This window comes from Eurytemora carolleeae, unplaced genomic scaffold (assembly GCF_000591075.1).
Source record: "Eurytemora carolleeae unplaced genomic scaffold, Eaff_2.0 scaffold199, whole genome shotgun sequence".
Lineage (NCBI taxonomy): Eukaryota > Metazoa > Arthropoda > Copepoda > Calanoida > Temoridae > Eurytemora > Eurytemora carolleeae.
Genome location: NW_019396149.1, coordinates 382,711 through 408,974, shown reverse-complemented (window position 1 = coordinate 408,974; position 26,264 = coordinate 382,711). Strand labels below are relative to the sequence as shown.

Here is a 26,264-nt window from a genome sequence, read left to right as displayed (position 1 = left end):
TTGATCATCCATACACCTCCCTGGGGTCCCACAGAAATATGGGCCCGATCGGCTCAGCCGTTTGGGTGTTTATTGGACACAACCTAACAGCTCTACAAGCAAAGTATGTAGACGCTATAAAGAACTGTCACATCTAATTTTCTTTCTTTTTTTGCAAGCTGATTTTGTAGCCCTTTAAAAATTATTATATGATTAACTAGCTGAAGGACATCGTCTTATCAAAATTCCTGTGTGTTACGTTCACATAGCCCTGAGGCAGCAGCCCAAAGAAGTTACACGTAGTCGGCGTAGAAAAGGCTTTCTCTCTGTAGCCGACTACATGTAACTCCTTTGGGCTGCTATCTTATGGTTATTGTGAACGTAACACACAAGCACCTTAAAAAGACTACATTTAGTGTCCTATAGCTGTTACTTCAATTAATAACTGTGTTTCATAATGTTAAATTTGCTACTTTATCTTTTTCATGCTTTTATTTTAAATCTATGTAATTGATGCGTTTAAAAAAAATTATTTTCTCTTCGTGCATGTTTTCAATCATAATTCCTTTTTCCGAAGAGTTATTATATCCATTCACAGACTGGGGGGGGGGGAGCGTTTGGCGCCCCCCTTGTAGTTTTTTTTCTGTTATGGCATTTTTTTATTGTTGACTCTATTATCGTGAAATTTTTTGACTTTTAATGAAAATAATTTAAAAGATTTTTTGTAGATTTTTTTTTTGATGCATGTACAGGGCGAAAAAGTCCGGTCTGAGAGAAAAAATCTAAAATAACCTTTTTGTGACTGAAGCTACAGATCTAAAAACTAAATATTTGAAAAGCCCTTGAAAAATGGATGTAGAAACATTTGTCACACTTTGATATTTGCTTAAAACAAAATGAAATATTTTTTTTAATTTTTTCATCTGTCTATTTTAGCTTGCATTGAAAAATTGAGCTATGAACTTGCATTTCAACACTTTGCCTATTCTGTAATTCTTTTAACAAACTTTTTTTTGTGAAGAAACGTTATAAATTTAAGAAATATATATTTTATAAAATCTGCTATCGTAACTAGTAACCAGGTTGGATTTGTAAGCATCCAGCCCCAGTATATAAACCGAATATGAGCATTACGAGCCTTAGTCAGCTTTTGGGTCTGAAAGTGTTAACATGTAAGAATAAAAAAACTTGAAATTTGGACAAATATTTCCGAACTAATGTTAAATTGTATAAGACAGGCTTGTTTTTGCAACAATTTTTACTTCACCCCAGGAAAGTTAAATAATATTTAAAGATGAACAAATTTAAATATTTTTTTTTAAAGTTGGTTTTTAAAATTTTATCTAAATTACAAAAAGATGATCGAAAATTATTTTGATTTCAGCATAAAATGCCGTCTGCAACTGTTACCACTACAGCAACTGCTGAAGCAGAAGTTGCTAAAACTACCGTGGAATGCTGCAAGGTTAGACAATTGCCATATAATTGATTTTTTAAGCAAATAAATATCAACAGGGTGTTTCGCTACAACTGATATTTTTGATTTGCTAAAACTGTATTGCAAAAATGCGCAAAACTTGGTTAAAAATCCTTGAGTGACATTTCAAATTCTGCAGTTGAAAAAAATGGCTCCAGTCAGAATTGATAGGTCAAATAGCCCTAGTACTGAAGAGTAGAAAATCCGGATTATCCTGGGATATGGAAAACTTCGAAATGAGCTTCAGGTTTGCCGAGCCTTCAGGTTACAGTTATTGCTCAACCTGCTACTGATGAAGAGCTTAAAATTATTTGGAAGAGTTTTCTGTTTCCCTGCAGCCTGCAGAAATTAATAAGTGTGTCAGCCACATGAGAGATCGAGCCAGAGACTGTATATATCTAAATGGAGTCTGTTCTAATCACAGCTAAACCAACATTTAGAAAAGTTCATATGAATGGCGATTTTTCTGAAAACCTAAATGTCCCAATCTTATTTTACTAATAATATATTAATTGCAAGTTTTGATTGAAATTTGAGCAAATCAAACATTACAGTTGTAGAGAAACACCCTTAATGAGTAAGTCATGTATTTCTTTCACCAGACTTACCAGCTTTCATAGTATGAACCCTTCTTTTTTATCAGACACCAGTGGATCCATATAAGGTACCAGTATCTCATCATATGCCTGCTTCAATCGAGTTCCATACCACCCAAGAAGTTCAAGACAGTCAAAAGGTATTTGTTGTAGTATCAAAAACACACCTTTCAAAAAAATAAACTTTCTCTGCAAGATTTGTTCAATTTTTGTCATTTAAAAATAACATTTTTATTTTCCATTTTCGAAAACATATAAAAACTATACCACTTTCTCAAGACTTAAAACAATAGCTTTCCAGTTTATGAGAAAAAAATGAATTTAAATCTACTTATTTCAAAATGTTTTGAAATATTTAAATCATTATAACTTTGAAATCTTCTTGATTTAAAAGCCAACGTATGAATTTTTCAAAGTTTGTTCATTTTTTCATTTATCTGTAATAAATGCCTTACTCCAATATTTCTTTAAGTGTGTCTCAATCCACACACAAAGATATCGAACTCCATCCTCTCTACCAAATCCTGGCAAGTCTTTAAGTATGTATTTATCTTCACGCAAAGCTTCTACCGAACACTAGTAGGTCTAAGTGTGTATCTATCCACACACAAAGCTACCAGACTCTATCCTCTCTACCGAACACTGGTAGGTCTAAGTGTGCATCTATCCACACACAAAGCTATCAGACTCTATCTTCTCTACCGAACACTGGTAGGTCTAAGTGTGTATTTATCCACACACAAAGCTATCAGACTCTATCTTCTCTACCGAACACTGGTAGGTCTAAGTGTGTATTTACCCACACACAGAGCTATCAGACTCTATCTTCTCTACCGAACACTGGTAGGTCTAAGTGTGTATTTATACACGCACAAAGCTATCAGACTCTATCCTCTCTACCGAACACACAATGCTACCTCTCTTCCGAACACTGGTTGGTCCAAGTATGTATTTATAAACACACAAAGCTATCAGACTCTATCCTCTCTACCGAGTAATTGTATCTCTAACCGTTCTTAACCAGAGTCTATATTCAACTAACTTTATTTAAGTAAAAGGTACATGTAAAGATTAAACTGACCGATTATACGGTCAGGTGATTTTAACGAAATATATATACAGGTAGGTTCAGGTTTCCAAGATATAGGGGTTATTACTATATTTATTACATATCGTTTATAATTTCATAACAATTGATAAAACCCTTCACACAAGTTAATAAAACTATTTTTTAGGATTTCCCCTGGAGGGTTGTTGAACCCTTTGACGGAAAGGACTGGGTTAGTTGGGACAGTCTAGGCCTGGAAGTTCCGGTAAATTATAAAATAATCAGAATTTTCTATTTTAAAAGAAAAATTACGAAATAGCTAGAACTTGCCCTTTTACGAAAAAAAAGTTAGCTCAGACTTCAGAAAATTAATCTATAAATATGTTAAACTGAAAATAAAAGCATAAAAACAATATTTGAACCATTCTTGCAATTTCTATTCCAAAACGTTGATTTATAATTAAAATGAGTATTCACTTAGATAATTAAGGGTATAGGTTACGTTAAAATGTGTCATAATAATTTCTTTTTATAAAGCATAGCTTACTATACCGTTACTCAGGAATTTTCCAAAAACTCAAATTTTCAAATCCCTAATTCTTGGCAATATAATGGTTTACAGATTGGATTTTTCAAACTTAGATTACTTGATCTAGCAAAATAAATAGTTTGAAATATCTAAGGTCAACGAAATTGGATTGCAAAGATATAGGAATTAGAAAATCAAAATCTGTGGCGAAGACTCAATTCCTTTCGAACCTAGCCCTTCATGCCAAACCAACGTAGATTGTACGTGAGATTCAACCATAAACAGGGGATTATTCAGGAATTTGTTCAGGGGGGGTCTTAATTTTTTTTCTTTCCAGTGAGGTCTAGCACCCGTTGGGGCCTGCAAAAACCCCCTGAAATCAATAGATTCACTGGTTCAAAGATGGGGGGGGGGGGCTTAGCCCCCATAGCCCCCCCCATGAACACGCCTCAGATCATAAATCAAATAAGAAGTAGAAAATTTTTTGTCACCGGATAAACTTTAATTTTCTCATACAGTGATAACCAGAAAACTCTGAAATAGGAAGACGACTTTTAAACTCAAGTCAGCTAATTGCTAAGTTGCTAGTAAAAATATTTGCTTTGTAACAACATCAAAACGCTAAAGTATTGCTAAATTGTCGTCTTTCTATTCCATTGTTTTCTGGTTACCACTGTATTATGTCACATACAGTCTACCTTCTACTTCTTTAATCTGTGTGTTCTTACATTTTTGAATCATATTCTCTTTAAGAAATAAGAAATTAAAATTGATTTAAAATTAATTCTATAGGATGAAAAGAATGATATTCGCTGGAGGCACTGTGCAGATATATTCATAATTTATTTTTGATTTTTCTGTGCCATCTTTTATTTTCCCATTAAAACGTTGAAACCACGGTAACATTTATCACTTCAATTTAAAACTTAAGTTAAAATGTTGATTGCTTGAATATTGTACTCTCGTACGACGAAATTTGACAAACTTTCAAGAAAGAGTCGTAAAATTGTTTGGATTTTAAGAAAATACGGTATTCAATAAATATTTTTCCAAACCTAAGTTAACGAACAGATTTGATTTAACAAAACAAACCAAAAATATAAAAATTTCTTTATTAAAAAAACATCTTTTAATAAATATTTTTTCCCAACATTATTGCACAATTTTTTTATTTCTCAGGGAACCCCTGTAATTGTTCTGAACGGGATAAAAAACCGCAGTTCTCCCTGGCAGTGTATTAACATCCCATCAATGTGCCCTCATGGAGTTAAAAATGATTCAGAGGTATAGTATATAACTAGTGATGGGTAACGAACTGAGATGAGTTTACTTTCAACAAATTAAACAAAATTTCATCTCTGATTAAAGATATTAACGAAAAAAATGTTGAAAACGAAAAACGATTTTACTAATCGTTTAAAGAATCGTTTGCTTAATATCTCTTGTCATTATAACATTTTTGCCAAATGTAACAAAAGAAAACTTATCGAGCGTGCAATTTTGAATTAATATTTTTCATATCAAATTATTCTGGAATCTTTAAAAGTTTGAAAAACTTTAAATGCTATAAACGAAGAATGCGTCGAAAAAAAAACCGATGATAGGCTGTACTTGTACTAACTTAATTAAAATGATTTTTTTACGATCCGAGTCGAATTGTTACAACTTTCTGAATTTATGGACGCTACTTTTTCTTAGTATGAGTAGAGTTTAACCATTTTCTCCTTATAGACGCAGCATGTAGGAGTAAGATTAGTAGCGATCACCAAAGAATAATTTTCCACGTCAGCCTATACCCCGTTTCATTTTTCGCGGACACTCCCTTTAAAACGGACCTCAAAACGATGTCGATCAGTACCTACAATGGGATATAAAAATAATGTGGAATAGGAGGACGACATTTAAGCAATTTAATGTGTCTTAGGTTGTCACAAAAAGAAATAGTTTGATACTCTTTTCTTCCGGCCTACTTACTTGCTTCCCATCTCCCTCTTACCCTATTTTCCCACAATATTCCTCTTTCCTCCATTCTTTCCCTATTCTCCCTTCTTCCCATCTCCCTCTTACCCCTTTTCCCACAATCTTCCTCTTTCCCCCCCTTCTTTCCCCTTTCTCCCTTCTTCCCATTTCTCCACTTTTATTCCTCTCCCCTTCCGAATGTTTGTAATCTTATCTAAGCTTTATTGAGCAGTCTTGATCTTTATTATTATGTTTACACAAACCCACCCTGCACGGACATACACACAAACCCACCATGCACGGACATACACACAAACCCACCCTGCACGGACATACACACAAACCCACCCTGCACGGACATACACACAAACCCACCCTGCACGGACATACACACAAACCCACCCTGCACGGACATACATACAAACCCACCCTGCACGGACATACATACAAACCCACCCTGCACAAACATACAAACCCACTCTGCACGGACATACATACAAACCCACCCTGCACGGACATACAAACTTACACCCTCGTTGTGTACATATAGCGCCATTATTCTCGTCTTCTTACTTTAACATTTCAATTCAGGATTTACAAATTGTAAGTAATTAATTTCTAAATGGAAGACGACAATAATTGTCAATGTTTTCATTGTACCACTGTACAGTGTGTACATATAATAATTGTACGGTATTAACTAGACTGACGAAGTAGTGTTCCTCTACGTCTACTTACCTCTTCAAGATGAAGCGAAAGTAAGAATACTATTTATTATGTACATTATTTATCATTGTACAATGTACATACACTGTAATATTTTTTTAGATTTACATTAAATTTAATCTTTAAAGAGACATATGTACGATTTAAATTGGTCCTTTAAATCTATATCCCAGTATCAATGATTATGATATTGCCGGTTTTCTTTTTAGAACATGACGAATTTAATTCTCTGAAACTGACTTCGCAAATAAATGTCACAGAGAATCCAGAGTTGAAAATATTCAATGCTCCGACAGAAAAGAAATGATCTCGGTTTCACACTCATTAAACAAAGCTACCATTGTGAATCAAATACACCGCTTTTTACATGGAGACCCACGAGTCACTTAAAAATATGTTTGCAGCTTAAAAATATTTCTTTTTTGATTTAAATTATCATAATTCTAATTTCAGCCCTCACCAACAAACAACTACAACTTCAAGTTCCACGAGGAATCCATCTAGTGGGGATATTTTGAACTAATGGTGCCCCCCTCCCCCTCTATAGATAGATAGATAGATAGATAGAGGTCAAATGGGTTCCTGTGATCTCCGAAATCCAAATAATGTAACTGAAGTCTATTTATTTCGTCAAATGACTTTTAAAAACTTCATTTTATATTAATGATCTAAACATTAGAAAATATGATTTGGAATGTTTTCTTAAAAATACTTTTTTATAATATTTTCATTAAAACATCTTTGTATTTTTGATAAACAATGCAAGACTGCAATATAATATAATATGATAGTATCTATAAATAATTATGAATTTAGAAAGAAATATATGATATTTTAAACTTTGTGTGAAAGAAACTGAAAGAGATAGATAATCAAGTTGAGTAGTGTATTTGTATTCCTTAAAGTTTTAAATATTTTCAAAAAGAGGAATGCAATATTTGTATTAAATATCCCAAACCTATAAGTAACTATCATATATGTTTATATTTATTTATAAAAAAATGTATAGAGGGGCGGAATGTGAGGGGGGGGGGGTGCTTTTTGCGGGAAACTTTACAAAAAATAACGTAGACGTTTTCTTCTCTGCGTATTATTTCCAAATGCAAAATATATTTTCAAAATGGTGTCTACAAAATGGGTGGCGCGTCAGAGAATGTTGTGTAGGCCGGTCAGCAGCTAAAATCAAGCCTACTCTCTCCCCCATACATTTACAGACTTTCCCTTAGGGGGACTTGAAAACTCGTAAAATCTGTGGAGCAGAAAATCCGCAAATTTAGTTGAGAAACCCCGCCATTAATTTTCCCACCAAATTTTCTGGGTTTGGTTTGAGGATTTTTGTATTATTTATGTTGCGAGGCAGTGTGGGGGGAGGAAGGCATGTTTGGGGGGTATTATTAACCTCCCCATTTTTCTATAAGGCCGTGCACATACACTGATACCGATTACAGTGTGTATATATACAGAATACTACAGTATCCAACAATATTGTTCTTTTTTTTCTAAACCCCAGGTCCCCTAAACCTGCCCCCGAGGAGAATGTGACAATAGTAAATGTAAAAATATAAGCCTAATAGTGAAAGAATTTAGTGTGGAATGTTTAAAAATTGATTTCTTTAGTGATAGTTGGAGAAAGGTGACATATTTGTTCTTTTTCATCATAACATCTAGAGTAAATAAACATAAGCACGGCATTAGGTTGTCAAAACGTGCAAAAAAGTTTGTCCTGCCAAACAAATCAATGAAATTAAACAAATCAATCAAATTAAACAAATCAATGAAATTAAACAAATCAATCAAATTTAAAACTAATTTAACGACATCCTTAATTAAAACCCCTGTGCCGGAAAAATACAGATTTTTTATTTAAATCAGCAAAATTAAGTCAATGAAATTTTTTTTAAACTCGAGTATTTCATCAATTTCATCAATTTCATTAGGATTTGATGAATTTGCGCGGTCAATAACCTGTAGTTGGGGGGGGGGGGGCAACCTTCACATTTAATACTTGCGGTAAATTTGGTTTTTCCCCGCTGTTTAAATAACCTTAATTGTTCTTGTTAAAAAATTCTAATAGTAAATTTATTCAATTGATGTTCCCGTTATTCTGAACCATATTATCAAAAGAAGTAACTTTTTTGTTAAGTTAAAGATAAAAATTCTATAAATTACATATCCTCACGTCCTCAATTAAAATCTATCGATTTTAAGAAAGAAAAAGATGGATAACACCATCATTAGTGCATACATAAAGGTTTGGAGTGTATCGTTGTGAATAGGACCTGCCGTTCTATAAATACTTGAAATCTTTACAATAATAATGTTATCAAATCTACTTGTATACATTTTATTACTATTTATATTCGTAAAAAAATAACAGAAAATAGTTATAAAATATTCTAAAGAAAATGATAACTCATTACAAACTCAAAAGTTCTGATTCCTATAATATTGCAACCTGGTGCTGTACACCTTTAATATTTAAAACTTTGACTATTTGATCAGACAGGATTTAAAGTTTGAGATATCAAATATCAAAGAGTTACAACATCAAATTGTCAAGTTTAAAAGATCCGAAAGATTTATGATGCGATCAAATAAGACTTTCGCGAACATCCGAGAGTCGTAAGATTAGCTCTGTTGTTTTCCTTGAACTTTAAAGTTGGGTCGTATGTACAGGGTGTGCCACAAAACATTACGATATAAACAAAACGAATTGAAAATCGTCTTTGACCTTTGAACTTATTTTTGACATTCAGTGGTCAACATACATTTATTATTCTTGAAACAGTTACCACAAAATTTTTCAAAATGGGATCTGCATTTTTGTGCTCTCAATATTACTGGAGATATTAAGAATTTCGTTCAAATTTCAATTTTATTATATACAAGCTAAAGGGTCCGGCATTGCCCGTGAAAAAAAAAACACATTTTGAAAAAAAGAATTAGAAATAAAATCGATTTTTATTTAGCCTTTATATATAACACGGAGGGTGTCAACAACTAATTTCAGCCCATTCGGTCCACCCATTTGGCCGCGTACAGGGAACATGTATACGAATGTCTTGTTTAATTATAAGATAACCAAAATTGTCAAAATCTGAACAAAATTCTACATATCTCTGGTAAAAGCTAAAAAAAAGTCAGACCACATTTTGGAATTGCCAAACCAAGTGGTCTCTTGTTATTATTAACTTTAGAACTTTACTTTTAGAATAGAAGGTTTACGCATAATTGCCGCAAATTATCTGATGAAAGACGACCTTCAATTTGTCTTGCTTTTGTCATGTTAAGTGAGACACCATTAAAACTTAAAATGATATGATAGACAGCGTACATTACAGAACTGTAATTGGTAAATTTTACTAAAAAAAACTATTTATTTATCTATATGTACACTTTGCTTGTCTGTCTAGCTGTTTGTCTGTCCGATTGCATCCAATAAACGTCAAACGTCAAAATGTTGTGTGGGACCTTACATGACCCCAGGGAAGGTTATTAAATGCTCAGATATACAAAGAATTGTCTTCAACGTTTTTTGAATTGTGGACAATTTTTGTAAGTACACGAAATAAAAAATGTAATTCGAAATAAAATTTTATTTTTGTTTTATCGAAGAGAAAAAGCTGAAAGATTATGCAATTATTAAAAGTTAAAATAGAAGATGGGCACGAAGCGCCCTGATAGCATAGTATGTTATATTTTATTATGACCGATGACATCGAAGTCGAAAATCATATTATATAGATGGAAATTATCAATTTATAGAAATGATAAAAAGTTAGATTTAATTTTTAAAGCTGTTCCGTTCTAAAACTGCAGCTCACTCATTTTGAAATGAATTTTTTTTTAAATTTTGATTAATTAACTTAAAAATGTTCAAGCCTTCATCGTTCATATCTGTAAAGATAATTTATTATTTGTTTTTAAAAATCATCGTGAAATATAAGTAGAATGGGAAGGATGGGAAAGATGAGAAGGATGGGAAGGACGGGAAGGATGGGAAGGATGGAAAGGATGGGAAGGATGGGAAGGATGGGAAGGATGGGAAGGATGGGAAGGATGAGAAGGATGAGAAGGATGAGAAGAATGGCAAGGAAGGGAAGGATGGAAAGGATGGGAAGGATGGGAAAGATGGGAAGGAGGAGAAGGAGGAGAAGGGTGGTAGGGATGGGAAGGATGCGAAGAATGGGAAGGATGGGAAAGATTAGTAGGATGGGAAGGATGGGAAGGATGAGATAAATAAGACGGATGAGAAGGATGGGAAAGATGGAAAGGGTGAGAAGGATGAGAAGGATGGGAAGGATGGGAAGGATGGGAAGGATGGGAAGGATAGGAAGGATGAGCAGGATGAGAAGAATGGCAAGGATGGGAAGGATGGGAAGGATGGGAAGGATGGGAAGGATGGGAAAGATGGGAAGGATGAGAAGGATGAGAAGGATGAGAAGGATGGTAAGGATGGGAAGGATGAGAAGAAATGGGAAGGATGGGAAGGATGGGAAGAATGGGAAGGATGAGAAGGATGAGAAGGATGGGAAAGATGGGAAGGAATGGAAGGATAGGAAGGATGGGAAGGATAAGAAGAATGGGAAGGATGGGAATTATTGGAAGACTGGGAAGGATGGGAAGGATGAGAAGGATTGGAAGGATAGGAAGGATGAGAAGGGTTGGATGGGAAGGATAGGAAGGATAGGAAGGATATGAAGGATAAGAAGAATGGGAAGGATGCGAATGATGGGAAGAATGGAAAGGATAGGAAGAATGGGAAGGATGGGAAGGATGAAAAGGAAGGGAAGGATAAGAAGGATGGGAAGGATGGGAAGGATGAGAAGGATGGAAAGGATGGAAAGAATGGGAAGGATGGGAAGGATAGGAAGAATGGGAAGGATGGGAAGGATGATAAGGATGAGAAGGATGAGAAGAATGAGAAGGATGGGAAGGATGAGAAGAATGAGAAGGATGGGAAGGATGGGAAGGATGGGAAGGATGAGAAGGATGGGAAGGATGGGAAGGATGAGAAGGATGGGAAGGATGGGAAGGATGGGAAGGATGAGAAGGATGGGAAGGATGGGAAGGATGGGAAGGATGGGATGAATGAGAAGGATGGGAAGGATGAGAAGGATGAGAAGTATGGGAAGGATGGGAAGGATGAGAAGGACGGGAAGGATGGGAAGGATGGGAAGGGTTCATGTTGGACTATTGCATGTGAGGGTAGGAAGGGAGCAGCAACATTTTTATCTTTAAAATCATTAACTTCCGTCCCCTCTGATAAATAATCTTTAATATATTATCATTTAAAATATGTAAGGTAGAGATAAGAAGATAAATGTTTTTTAAGAAAAACTTAGAAATTAAAATTTTTAAGCAAAATTGTGAACATTTTCTCTGGAAGGAAAACAAAATCAAAAAAATGTTCCTGGATTTAATAAAGAAAATTTCGTGGATTTTCAAAATTTTATGAAAATCTAATTTTGTTGAAGCTAATTTTTGAAATTTTGATCAACTATTAACCTATCTTGGGGACATGTAAAGTTCGGTTCAGTCGTTTTGACATTTATTGGATACAGCAGACAGGGACCCAGACAGACAAGCAAGCAAAGTGTTCACATATATAGATGAATCCTCTTGAATTATTATTTTTTTTTACAAAAAGCTAAAAAATTTAAAGACAGTAAGAAAGAGGAGAAGTATATGATGAAGAAAGGAAGAAAGAGGAGAAGTATATCGTTAAGAAAGAAAGAAAGGGGAGAAGTACAAGGTTCATAAAGAAAGAACGGGGGGAGAAGTATATCGTTTATAAAGGAAGAAAGGGGAGAAGTATAAGGTTTAGAAAGGAAGATAGGGGAAGAAGTATTTCGTTAAGAAAGAAAGAAAGGGGAGAATTATAATGTTCAGAAAGGTAGAAAGGGGAGAAGTTTATGATTTAGAAAGAAAGAAAGGGGAGAAGCTTAAGGTTTAGAAAGGAAGAAAGGGGGAGTAGTATATCGATAAGAATGGAAGAAAAGGGAGAAGTATAAGGTTTAGAAAGGAAGAAAAGGGAGAAGTATAAGGTTTAGAAAGGAAGAAAGGGGAGAAGTATAAGGTTCAGGAAGAAAGAAAAGGGAGAAGTATAAGGTTTAGAAAGGAAAAAAAGGGAGAAATATAAGGTTTAGAAAGGAAGAAAGGGAGATAAGTTTAAGGAATGTTGATTTAAAGCTAAGATACAAATCAGCCTATATCTGCTGTATTCTAGTTCAACATTATTCATATTTAAAGGGACAAATTCCAATTTTTTACTCAAGATTCTTTATAAATATATGAAATAAAAAATGAGCAATGTTTTTATAATGCCAATACTAATAATAATATTAAAATAACATTTTTTTAGTTTTGAATTATTATTGAAATATAGTTTTTTATAACACTATAGTTAAAAATTTTGGTTTGCTGTGCCACAAAGCTTTTTTTTCTTTTGGGGAACGTTCGAGCCTTTTTTGATTATATAATAATATATATTAAAACTAAGCTTTCTGGGCGTTTCGCACCCTCTTCTGGCAATAATTAAATCGTTTAAATGTCAATAGATGTTGCTTTCCATGTGTCGATTTTTTCTTCCTGACTGTAAAACTCAAATTTTCAAAAATCGTTATTTCCAAGCAAAAACTTTTAACTACCCATATTGGGCCCGATCGATTCAGCAGTTTTGATGTTTATTGAATACAGACAAAAATGGCAAAAAAAATGAGTTTTTGCCACAAACTCAAACTGCATAATCTGTTTATTGGGTTGCAAAGAATTAGGAATTAAAAGATCAGAGTTAGTGGCAAAAACTTTATTTATATATTTTAGCTAAAAAGGCGAGAACCTTTGATATTCTTTTTTGTTGAAATATATTGTAAAATAGTAGGTAATTTTAGGAAATGTTCGACATAGCATAAATCAAAAAAAGTAAATTTCCATTTAACTTTTACAACAACAAAAAAATTATTTTAAATAGATTCCAATTTTTGAGAAAAGTTTATATAGTTGTTAAAAATATTTATTTACACAAATTAAAGGGACTATAAAGGAAAAATGAAAAGGGGTAGAGGATAAAACCTGAGAATCTCAGCTTTTGAACGATACTTATAAGACATCTATCTGATGTTGCTGTCTCGATAAATTGACATAAAACTGTGTCAAAATTATACCAAAACGGGCGTACGCTAGATTTTGTATAACAGTTGTAGTATTAATCAGATCATATTCAACAAATACGCAATCAATCTGAAAACGATTATATCCCACAGGAGCAAACCTGAGATTTTCAGGTTGCTGTTGGGTATAGGCGTTTTCAGATTGATTGCGTATTTATTGAATATGATTTATTTAAAACTTTTATACCGTTTTAGTATAGTTTTGACACAGTTTTATGTCAATTTCTCGAGACAGCAACAACAGATAGATGTCTTATAGGTATTGTTCAAAACCTGAACTTCTCAGGTTTTATCCTCTACCCCCTTTCATTTTTTCTTTACAGTCCCTTTTTAAGTACAAAGTTTTAATTCCCAATCACATTTTTAAATACACACAAGAAAATAGCTAAGGAAGTGAAACTATGCAGTAGGTGGGTCTATACATCCAAGAATAGCTGGAAACTGAAAGAGAATAATGTGTGTTTGGTTGTCACTGCAGCAAACTAGAAACTTTTTACACAAAACACATTTTTCTTGAAACAACGGCGAGTGCGACTTCTAAACATTTATCTAGATAGAAACTGTGTCAAAAAATCAACAAATTTTAAACATTTCAGGAAACATTTTCAGACGGGAAAATCTGTGGGAGAGGTCCGTGAGGGAAAAGGTGAGAGGGAAGGGGAGAGAGAGAGAGAGAATTCGCAAACATTAAACATTAGACTCTAAGTGAAAATGTGATAATTGTGAAATAAAGTCAAATATTAAAATATCTCTTTACACTGGGCTAAAAAATCTGCATTCCAAGTGGGACAGGTCAGTTCATAGCTGTCGGTTAGTCGAGGCCGCCCTCCGCGCCTCCTCTCCGCCTTCAGTCCTTAGTCCAGCCTTCTCCTAGATATGTAAATTGGCCTCTGTACACTCCAAACAGCAATGTTTAATATTGACATGGAAGTCAGGGCACCCAGGTATTGGTGTTATTTAGTGATTTTTTTGTGATATTGAAGTGAAAATGGCCAGTTGGCTACCAGGGGGAAAGGGAGGAGGGGATACCAAATCCCTCCCGTCTAAACCAAAGAAACGTGAACGATGGCTGGTCACAAGAAAAACCTGGCGATACATGGCCGATGCCGGCAAGTTACTGATTCCAGAGGCTTTACGGAAAGGAAAGGACTATAAGGATTTCACTGAAGATGATCTAAGACTGCTTGAAGAACATTACCATGATGTTTGTGAAAAAGAAAATGAGTTTGTTATATGGGAAGGACCAGTGGAAGATCCACGAGTTTTGCTTGCTAAGAACCGCAAAGCGCCCTCCCAGTCCTCAGACCAGGCCGATAGTCTGGAACATTCTGAGGACTCATTGGACTATCGGTTTGAGTCCCATACAGCAAAGTTCCGAATAGTTCTTCCAACTGGTGATAAACCTCCCCCAGGATATGTCCAGGTTGGTAAACGGTCAATTCGAGATCATTCCCACAAGTCTGATCCTCTTTCACATGTGCAATTACCTTCGGGTATGGTAGTACAGGAATTACCAGCTCAGTTTTTACAGGATGCTGATTGGTCTTTCAGTGACAGTTCTCCACTTGATAGCGGGATACTGTCTCCTTCAGGGGACTTCCTTCTCTCACCCCGGGACCATAGTCCCAGTTCTGATGATGAGTACAAGCGAGATCTCCCTGCTCGAGAATCAGGCATAGGTAGTGGGTTGGACACCATCTCTTTTAGTACTAAACGAAATATTTGCATTCAAACTGATCATTTACCTCTTGAGTTTTTTGAATTACAAGCCAAGGAAGACGCACGATTGAAGGTTGAGAGTCAGGATGAAGATGATAAAATTGCCCAAGAAACAACCGCTCTGGCCAAACGTGAATCTCGTCGAACAAGTGAAGATTATGATCCCGCCACAATGGGTGAAACTGTAATGAGATATTTGAAAATGGTCAGAAGAAACTCTAAATCTGTTGACCAAAAAAAGGCAGAGCGGTTTCGTAGCATGAACTATGATCCAACCCTACGAAACATTAAGTCCAAAAATATAAATTTACCAAACGAAGTGTTGTCTCTCAAACATGAATATGCACAATGCGAAGAGTCTTTCATTAGGAATCCTTACAGTGAAATTCTATAATTTACTCTGTATTTATTATCTAAAAAGTTTGCAAAAATATTAGAAATTCAAGATGTGTGGATACTGGATGAACACTGATTAAATCATGTATTAGTTGGGACTAGTTATGTTTCTATCCCACACTTTTGTGTTGAGAATTTAAATTTTTCTTCACAGAAACATAGGCTAGAAACATAGGATGAGAAACATAGTGTAGAAACTAAAACAAAAACTACTCATTTAATCGTAGTTCTTTCATTGGGCCTTTTACATTTTTGCAAGCAATCCCTCTAATAAAAATTTACTTTTATTTTCACTGTAAAACTACCAAAGACTTCTAAAACTTTGTCAAACCCCGGTTGAACCACCAATTCCTACTCTTCCTAAACCTAAGCGAAAATTCTCTCTCTCCCCCAGTCAAACTGACAGGGTTTTTTCTCCTCTAAGTCCTCGCTATTCTATATCTATAGGGAAGACGACCACCAACTGTCTACAGGGTGTCATGGGAATAAATCCTTTTCATACTCACAAAAATATTTTTTTTGGAAATTCTTTTTTTTTAATGGATACACTTTTCTGACACCCTGTGGGTTCACGGAACCTAACTGCTTATTTAAACAAATTAAATGATTTGTGTGTTTTTTTTCGCAATTTTATACACACAAATTGTTTAAATTCCTGCTTAATTGAACCTTTAGTTTTTAGAGCTTCAAATTTACTCAGCTTATTAACATTTTATTTAAAACTGTACCTGAGCGTAGTTAGTTAAAAACCCAAGGAATATACAGCCTGGAAGATTCTGAAACTTGGAGTAAAATATATCTAAAAGATATAGAAAGCGCCAAAAGAAGTTGAGTCTCGGCCACAAACTCTAATTTTGAATCCCTACATCTTTGCTAATTAAAACTTAAACTATTTGATCTAAAAGAATATATAAGGTGTACGAAATTGGGTTATAAAGATATAGGGATTAGAAAATAAGAGTTTGTGGCAAAAACTCAAGCTAATCATGACATCCTAAATGCGAATGAAAGAATAAATGCTTAAACAAATAAATAAAAGGTTTAAATCTAAAAGTAACCCTTAAGGGAAATAAAAAGGTACAGAATAAAATCTGTTCAGTCATTTCTTAAGTCTCATCCTTAGTGGGTAACCCTGTATTCAAAATTCAGACCCTTCCTATAACATTTATGTTCCTTCTACAATAATTACTAGCTTTCAAAAAGTAACTTGATAGTGTTGATTGATCAAATTTTTAAAAACAAATCATATTAATATTCATAAACCGTATTTTTTTTTAAAGGGAACATGAAAATAATAGAATAAATGGTTTAGGTTTTTAAAAACAAATCATATTAATATTCATATACCGTATTTTGTTTACAGGGAACATGAAAATAATAGAATAAATGGGTTAGGTTTTTAAAAACAAATCATATTAATATTCATAAACCGTATTTTTTTTTACAGGGAACATGAAAATAATAGAATAAATGGTTTAGGTTTTTAAAAACTCACTGTAATTTGTTGAGAAAGGAACTGAGTTTTTTGTGAGAAAATATCCATGCAACCTGATGTCGTGGACCTTTGATATTTCAAATTATGAATTCTGCTGGATCAAATTATTTAAGTTTAAAATATCAAAGGTTTGTGCGTTAGGATTCAGGTTAAACAAAGTCGCTAAATCCCTAAATCCTTGCAACCTCATGGTCTACACGTTTTACATTTCAAACTTAAATTATTTGATATAACAAAATTAATAGTTTGAAATATCTAAGGTCTTGCAAAGATAAAGAAATTAGAATCTCAGAAAATGTGGCAAAAACTCAAATCCTTATAATTTGTTATAAAGTCTTTATGTATCGTTAAAACAATGAGTAAAGTAACTTCCACATAAAAAATTTTACTCGAAAAAGACTTTCTAACGGCTTAATATTATAAACAAAAATATTTCCTTTTTTAAAATGTAAATATTCATTTCATTTTTAAAATTGCTTTCTTTAACGGAGATTTATAAATAAAACATTTCTGTGCAAAAATATTAAAAGTAATAATTAAGATATTTTAACTTTTACTATGAACAAAATCTCCGGTATATTAACCCATGGTTTTGTTAAATTTCTTTTTGAATAGTGCCCCATATCATTTTTTAAGGGATTTATTATAATTAATTGTTTTAAAAAAAATGTTATTACAGTTTAAAGACTTTTTGGTTTTTAAAATGACTTGTATTGGAAGAGGGTTTTTGTTTTAAGCCACGAGATGTTGATCAAAAACATACTTTGGTCATTAAAATACCCCGACAGGACTAAAGTTCAAGAAAAATGTTAATGCACATTTTTTCCTTTTCTATCTATAAAACAGACTTAGTGTAAAAAAAACATCAAAATCTTTGATTGTTATTGTTTAAAAATAACATTGCCTTAGAAGTTTTTATTTAATAGAAAACTTTGACTTTACAAAAAATACTTTTGTGCTACTTTTTTATGAAGGTTTAAATTTTTTTTTTTTTAAAGCATTGATTAATGAAGTGGAAGATATCGTCTTTTTTTTGGGATTAAAAAGTGTTTCATCCTGAAAATTTTCTCCCATTGTTTCTGCTGGAAAAAGTCACTTTTATTGAGAACCCACAATTTGAAATAATGAATTTTGAAAGAGATAAACATGGAAATCTCATTCAATCTTGATCAGATAAAAGCTTTTAAGGTCCCATCGTGAATCGGACATACCACTCCTCGTTTTGATGAAGAGTCGAAATTAGAACAAAATTCTCTCCAATTCCCTTATCCCATACCCCCGTCTAACCCCCACGGAACCCTCCCCCCCCCTCAGGGTGAAAAGGAACACTGACTCCTGATTTATGAAAGTTTTCCTTGGGTCCAGTTTTTAGTTTTGCATTTGTTGAAAAATGATCCTGATTTCTTAATATTTTTAAACTTTGTCTTCATCTAGGTGCAGAGGTTAACACTTTAAGCGTGTACTTAGAAAATATTTTATTTAAAACTTTTCAGCATTGAATTTGTCTTTAAGTACCTGAGCCCGAGATTTAAAAGCCTAAACTTGGGTTTTGATTCCTTAGACCCAGGTGTTAGGTCTGTATTTTGATCGGACCTACTCGTCAGAGTTAGGCCCGATAAAAAAACCGACCTGGATGATTTTAGTGAAGAATTAGTCCCAATGTTGAGTCTTGTTTTAATAAAATCCCGATATCCGCCGATTCCAACCATTAAAATCTGCCAAATAGAATATTAGACCAGTTAAATAAATCCAACTGTCTTCTTTTCACCAAAGTTTTTAATCGCAGTTGTTCTGATTACTCTGATTTTTATTTTTTTGCAACATGATGGTGTTTGACTTTAATATTTTAAATATAAATACGCGCTAGATAAAAATTCCAAATATTGCAAATGCTAAAGCTTTTAACTTCAGGTTGCAAAGATACAGGAATAAAGAACTAGAGTTGTAACGATGAATCAATTCCTTTATAAAAAAAAAAACTAATTTAGTATCGTACAGAGCATCCCATATCATATTAGATTATCTCCAATCTTTAACTAATTTAGTATCGTACAGAGCATCCCATATCATATTAGATTATCTCCAATCTTTAACTAATTTAGTATCGTACAGAGCATCCCATATCATATTAGATTATCTCCAATCTTTAACTAATTTAGTATCGTACAGAGCATCCCATATCATATTAGATTATCTCCAATCTTTAACGCCAAAATTCTCACATATACATTTTTTTATGATTCATTCTTTTATAAATTTCTGATTAGTCCATTAAATCTCAATTTTGGGCTATTTAGACGCTCTTAAAATCTGTAAAATCTTTTTTAAATAAGGAACATCTTTTCAAATACTTATCATTTATATTTCGATGAAAAAACTGAGTTCCTACCACAAATTAAAATGTTTAAATCCCATACAGTCTTTGCAACATGATGGTGTACACCTTGGATATTTAATATAGCAAAGCCTATACATTGCAGTTTCTAAGACTTAATAAATAAGAAAAATTGAGTTTGAGGTACGTGATCAAATCCTTCAAGTTTCTTTTACAACTTTGCTACCTATCTATCTCAAGGCAAGAAACATGCCGTCAAAGGCTTTTAATAGATTTGCATAATGCTGCAAACATATGTTAATTCATACCATACGCTATTTCATGTTAAACCTAAGTATGCAAAATTGCAGTATGTCAAGGGGGTAAAAAAAACGTATTTTTAAGCAAGGTAATACGAACCTTGTAAAATTATCCATTTTATTCTTAAATTGTTTCTAAAGTTGATGTTTAACCCTGAAAATTCTTTAGCTAATCTACAAAAATCTAGAGTTTAACTCTAAAGGCTTAGATTGCTTTTAAATTGTATATCTAGTTTTTTTCAGCCCAACAAAAGATTTCCAAGGGGGGGAGGGCTATGAAAGGGGGTTAATAAGTTTAGTAAAAATACATCATACAATATAGTTTAATGTCAATAAAATTTCATCCTTGGTGCTTTGAAGGTAGGTAGCAGAATGGTATGATTAAAAATGCTTGGGTATATCCTGTTTGGTCTGTACTAATTTCGCTTAAAAAAGTTTTGGCTTTTAGGTTTCTCAGCAAAAATTTACGAAATATCAAACTTTTTTCGTGCTGTTTTCTGATCTGGCCGCAAAATAAACTATAACTGTACAAAATGTTAACCCCAATCGTTTGTAAATAAAAAGTTTGATAAATCTAAAAACAATCATTTTGCAAAATCAACATATAACATAATGGACAAAATCATTCTTTTGGACCAAATAAATATAATTTAGAAATTCACAAAAGTTTGCAGATTTTCAGGGGCCTTTGAAAGCCTAAAACTGTGTTAAAAAAGGGAAAACTGCAGGATTTTCACATTCAACAATTGTTAGCTTTGGAGGGTTCGTATCAGGGAGTAAGGAATAGAAGGGAGAGACAACTGACGCGGTTCGCCCTACCATATGATTATACATGCTTTGCAGACGGTACTCCATTTTATATCGAGCTGTTTGGTTTCTTTAGTAGGGCCCCACAGGAAAAATATGTATTGAAGAAACTGGTCAAAGAAAATTGAGCCAATACATATTTTTCCTGTGGGGCCCTACTAAAGAAACCAAACAGCTCGATATAAAATGGAGTACCGTCTGCAAAGCATGCATAATCATATGGTAGGGCGAACCACGTCAGTTGTCTCTCCCTTCTATTCCTTACTCCCTGGTTCGTATACTGCATTGTCTCAAAGATGGAACTTTATATGCAATGCAAACAAAGCTTTTATAATATACTTTGCTTATTGTTTCCATTGGAATACTTTCTAACTTGAAGGGGCGCAACCAGGGAATTTTGTTGAGGGGCCGATTTTTTTTAAAATGGCTAACTTAAAATGTTGAATCTTTCTATGCGTAAATCATATTATTTTTATCATTTGCACTTTAATTTTCCTTTTTTTTAATCCCAAGGAGATTACATAACTCTGCAACTATTGTGATGTCCAATGTGAATTATGATTAGCTTAATATTTCTCGTAATAAGACTAAATTTAGCTAGATAATCTAACAAAATAATCATTTGATGAAATTGTAAAAAAATAACATAGCAGCAGGTGTATTTAGAAAATCCCCGTAATCAATCACTAAAATTCCGCAACAGTTGGTCAAGTCGTCTTCCTTCATCAGCTGATGAGTCCATACCCCCAGAACTGGAACGGGACTTCTTTACTCATCTCTACACGGGAGAAACAGCTGCATTGGATGCAGCAGCTGTTCCAGAAGATTATTATACTTATCTTGAGGGCTGGTACAGGTAAAAATATTTTATTTCGGTTTTATTTTAACTTTTTTTCAATGTTTAAAAACTGACAATTTGTGACAGGTCCCAAGTGAAAGGACCTGTAGCAGCTGCAAAGACAGGTTCCATTCCTTCTCTAAATCCAGTAGGCTCTGTACCAACAGCGTTCCCATTTTCATTGGTGGCCCCGCCCACAACAGTTCCAACAGCAACTAGTCAAGGAACGCTTTTGTCGAGTTTAAAGATTACTTATTTTCAAGAAAAAGAATATTTTTCGCGCATTTTAAATCCTCAATGTTTGCTGATACAGTTTCAGCGTTTAAATCAAAAGCTAAAAGTTGTCACCAATTGTATTGATATAAAAGCACGCCACTGAAAAAAAAACATTATTTTATCTGAAAAAGTCTTAATTCTCTATATTTCCACACATTCCTTTAGAAAAACTGTTATATGTTACCGAAGAGTATCATATGAGCTTGCTAAAATGTTCTGACATGCTTTAATTATCGCCGCTGCATTTAAATCCGGATTTCAACTTTTGTAAATTCCTTTCTACTCCAGTCACATTAATGGCGTGGGTTCAGTTTTTTCTTGTTTTCCTAATTACCTCCTGTTTCAGGGACAGTCAAATAATTTATAAGTTTCCAGAATGATACTAGGGCTGGGAGTGTTCGTACATTTTTAAAATCGTTCTTTCCGTTCGTTCCCAAGAATGAACAATCATTCCCTGCAGAAAAGACGGGCCGTCCTTAGAGATGTACATGTTCCTATTTTGTTTTATTATAAATTGTTCTGTTTCGTTTAGTTCTTTTTGTTCTGTTCTTGTTATGTTCTGTTTCGTTTCGTTCTGTTTTGTTTTGTTCTGTTTTGTTTCGTTCTGTTTCATTCCGTTCTGTTTCATTCTGTTCTGTTTCATTCCGTTTCTTTCTGTTTTGTTCCGTTCTGTTTCATTCCATTCCTTTCTGTTTTGTTCTATTCTGTTTTGTTCCGTTCTGTTGTGTTCTTTTCTGTTTTGTTCCGATCTGTTTCATTCGGTTCCTTTCTGTTTTGTTCCGTTCTGTTTTTTTCAGTTCTGTTTCTTTCCATTCTGTTATATTCCGTTCCGTTTTGTTCCATTCTGCTCCGTTCTGTTCCGTTCCATGTGTTCCTGTTAAAGAAAAGTGGTTCTCTATGAACACCGCTCAGCACTAGATACTGGCCCCTTTTAAATTATTTAACAATTGGAGTTTTGTCCATTTAGTTCAGAATTTTACAAAACATCTTCGATATATTCTTGCAAATAATGTTTAAAACTGTGCACCTCACACTGGATTGAAAGTCTAACCTGAAAGGACAGAAATTAGTCTAACTATTTAAACACGAAACTAAAGAACAATTTCTTTTTAACTTCTATAATTACTGTTTTTCCTTCAAGCATCCGGCCTGAAGTAAAGAACAAATGCTGCATAGATATAAAATACAATGGTCTTTTTAAATGACGATTTCTCAAAACCCTTATACTTTGGAAAATATTCTTATTAAGACACTAAAACATTTAAAAGATATAAATGAAATATTTGCCGTTTTTTAAATTTCATATATTTAAGATATCATTTTTTTCCAATTGATATATCAGTTTTAACAATTTCAAATCAATCTTGTCAGCCGTAGATCTTATTTAAACAAAGAGTTAAGACCTCATAAATTTATCCCTGTATTGGGTACCACTGTTCTATTGATATTCTGGACTAAAAGTGTTTAATAAGTAATTCTTTCTTGTTCTATCTGATCAAACTTAAATCAAGAAATAAGAAACGTGTGTAATAGTGCAGTATACGTTCTTGAATTATTTATTTTCATATTTCCTTTATCTAAAAAGCACAAATCACAACTTACTATGTAATTTTTCAAAATAATTAGAAAAGTAGGATAAACATAGTAAATTTATATTCGGGAAAGGCTAAAAGTAATTTCTGTGGATATTGAGTAAAGTTGATGTGACTAAGCACTATATTAAACTAAGCCTTTAATGAAACAATCTGATAAAAGTCGATGAAGGCGGGTCAGTGAGTACAGTAGCGGGGCAGGTCAGCTCCCCTGGTCTCTATATACCTGTCTCAACCCTTCAGGTAAACAAAATTCAGCGCTTCGCGGCAAAATTCATTCAAATGTTTATTCTACAATTCACAGTGTAAAGTTGGCCCAAAAGTCCGCTCTTTTAGACATTGTAGCAAATTTCTGATCGTTGATATCACTTAGATGTATTTAGTATTAAAGGTGTAAGAACATCTTGAAATATGACATTTTGGTTTTGTTGAGTTTATTAATTTAAAGGAATTGAGTCTTTGCCACAAATTCAGTTTTTGTAAAACCTATATCTTTGCAACCTTATGGTGTAAACCTTTGATATTTCAAACTTATATTATTTGATCTAATAGCATTCTTAGTTCGAAATATTAAAGGTCTACGACATTGTGTTGCAACGATATTGAAATAAGAAAATCAGAGTTTGTGGCAAAAGCTCAATTCCTTTGTCCGTACTATAGAATTTCATTAGGGCCTGGAAAAAAATGCAAATTTTCTGAAGAAATCTAAAAAGTGAGGGTTCGTGTTCCCATCCCCGGACAAGAGGGTTAATGGTTGATGGCTTATGGAATTGGGTTCTAGCAACAAACTTAAAATGTGTTATAACTTTATCTTTGCAACCTTATGGTGTAAAACTTTATTTCAAACTTAGAGTATTTAATCTAACCATATTTGCAGTTTAAAATATGAAAGGTCTCGGGTAGCAAAATTAGAGTTTTGGACAGGAACTCAGCTTCTGCTTTAAATATATTAGTTATGTGGGATTTCAAGTTGCTTAAAAAATAATTAATATAATTTTTGTTTTTGAATAATTGTAACGTCTATATTTAATATATTCTACAAGTATAATTCAAAATGTTTTTGGCTGAAATCTTCGCTTGAAATAAAAATAATAAAATAAAATAAAAAAAATGAAAATTAATTAGAAAAAAATACTAAATTATTCTATAAAATATTTTTTAGAGTTTGCGATCTAGTCTGCCAGGGCAACTTCAACATATAGGTGAGATTTAAAATTATGAAATTTAAAATTTTTTATCTGAATCATTTAAATGTTTGTAAGATCCCTGCTGATTTAAAGGAATTGTAAGCGTAATTTCAAGTCAACCTCCGTGCAAAGAAGTCTCACTTAAAGTTTTGTCTACATCCACTTTAATAAGAAGGATTCTGAATATAAAATATAAATTCCTAAATATATTTTGAAGTGAACCCAGCCCAAGATGGACACACATAATAATATTTAGAATTCCTAGCACATCAGGGGGCAACATTGTTTACACAAGATTCATTACATCATCATAATCATTATTTTCATCATAATTATCATTATCATCATTATAATCATCATTTTCATCATCTTCATTATCATCATCATAATTATCATCATCATCATTATGATCATCATCATTATCATCATCTTCATTATCATCATCATAATTATCATCATCATAATTATTATCATTATCATCATTATAATCATCATTTTCATCATCTTCATTATCATCATCATAATTATCATCATCATCATTATGATCATCATCATTATCATCATCTTCATTATCATCATCATAATTATCATCATCATAATTATCATCATCATAATCATCATTTTCATCATAATTATCATCATCATCATTATAATCATCATCATCATCATCGAAGAGGGTCTAATATAAAAAGGATTTCAGGGTCAACTTGTTTCGTCAATTATATTTAGGTCCTAAGAAGGTGAAATAGAACCTAAGCTGTCAAAGATAATTCCAATCTGTTCTGTTTTATTCTATTCTATTCTATTATATTATATCCTATTATATTCTATTATATCGTGGTAGCTCTACTCTACCTTTACAAGGAATATCTAGAAGTTCGAATAGTTTAACCTCTGCCCAACCTCCGCCATCCAGGTAAATAACCTCCGCCTAACCTCCGCCATCCAGGTAAATAACCTCCGCCTAACCTCCGCCATCCAGGTAAATAACCTCCGCCTAACCTCCGCCATCCAGGTAAATAACCTTCGCCTATCTTCCGCCGTCCAGGTAAGTAACCTTCGCCTAACCTCCGCCATCTAGGTAAACAACCTTTGGCAAACCTTCGTCATTTAGGCAAAGAACCTCCGCTATCCAGGTTAATAATCTCCGCCTAATCTCCGCCATCCAGGAAAATAACCTCGGCCATCCAGGAAAATAACATCCGCCATCCAGGTAAACAACCATTGACAAACCTCCACCATCCAGGTAAATAACTTCCGCCCAACCTCCGCCATCTAGTGTAATAACCTCCACCATCCAGGTAAATAATCTCCGCCACCCAAGTAAATAACCTCCACCATTAAGGTAAATAAATATAACATACGAAAGTAAGTTAGATAACATCCGTCATAAAGGTAAATAACTACCGAAATCAAGTTAAATAACCTCCGCCATAAAGTTAAAAACCTCCGCCATCAAAGTAGGTAATCTCCACCATCAAGGTTGATAACCTCCGGCAAGGTTTCCGACTCCAGATTGATTCACAGCCATAGAGAATAGAATATATATTAGAGAGGAATTAAAAGAATCTCTCGGTATGAATTGTTTCAGTCCCTTTCAGCCTGAAAGGAAGCTCAAAGTGTACAAATCACAAATTATGTGCAGTAGAGTACATTAATACAGTATGTTCCCTATACTATCCATTTCAATTTCGAATTTATTAAACTGTTAAATAAACTTTATAATGAATTAGGTGAATAAAAACATCATTTGATTTATATAGTTATAACGGAAAATCATCGTTTGTAAAGTGGAAGGCATAAAGTCTATGTGAAATGATCTTTTGTTAGAAAC

The 26,264-nt window shown here is 33.4% G+C and overlaps 3 protein-coding genes and 1 long non-coding RNA gene across 4 annotated transcripts in view; all 4 read left to right on the top strand.

Moving 5' to 3' along the window:
* The first annotated feature begins 1,129 nt into the window (after positions 1 to 1,129).
* On the top strand, positions 1,130 to 4,481 carry LOC111696509 (uncharacterized). The gene is made up of 5 exons (XM_023466120.1): positions 1,130 to 1,151; positions 1,364 to 1,444; positions 2,100 to 2,192; positions 3,288 to 3,365; positions 4,422 to 4,481. The coding sequence occupies exons 2-5, from the start codon at positions 1,370 to 1,372 to the stop codon at positions 4,479 to 4,481; spliced, it is 306 nt and encodes a 101-aa protein (XP_023321888.1). The 5' UTR covers positions 1,130 to 1,151; positions 1,364 to 1,369.
* A 298-nt stretch (positions 4,482 to 4,779) lies between these two features.
* On the top strand, positions 4,780 to 7,153 carry LOC111696487 (uncharacterized). The gene is made up of 3 exons (XR_002764096.1): positions 4,780 to 4,913; positions 6,293 to 6,346; positions 6,768 to 7,153. It is a non-coding gene; the product is annotated as an uncharacterized LOC111696487 (long non-coding RNA).
* Positions 7,154 to 14,138: 6,985 nt separating this feature from the next.
* On the top strand, positions 14,139 to 24,456 carry LOC111696508 (uncharacterized). Its single transcript, XM_023466119.1, has 7 exons — positions 14,139 to 14,909; positions 15,018 to 15,574; positions 15,912 to 16,048; positions 21,267 to 21,393; positions 21,463 to 21,599; positions 23,416 to 23,486; positions 24,406 to 24,456. The coding sequence occupies exons 1-7, from the start codon at positions 14,475 to 14,477 to the stop codon at positions 24,454 to 24,456; spliced, it is 1,515 nt and encodes a 504-aa protein (XP_023321887.1). The 5' UTR covers positions 14,139 to 14,474.
* Positions 24,457 to 25,273: 817 nt separating this feature from the next.
* The window catches only part of LOC111696490 (rho GTPase-activating protein 6), a 38,913-nt gene continuing 37,922 nt past the window's right edge, over positions 25,274 to 26,264 (top strand). The window contains exon 1 of the mRNA XM_023466099.1: positions 25,274 to 25,346. The gene's annotated coding sequence lies outside the window, so the exon portion shown is untranslated. The remainder of the gene's footprint in view (positions 25,347 to 26,264) is intronic.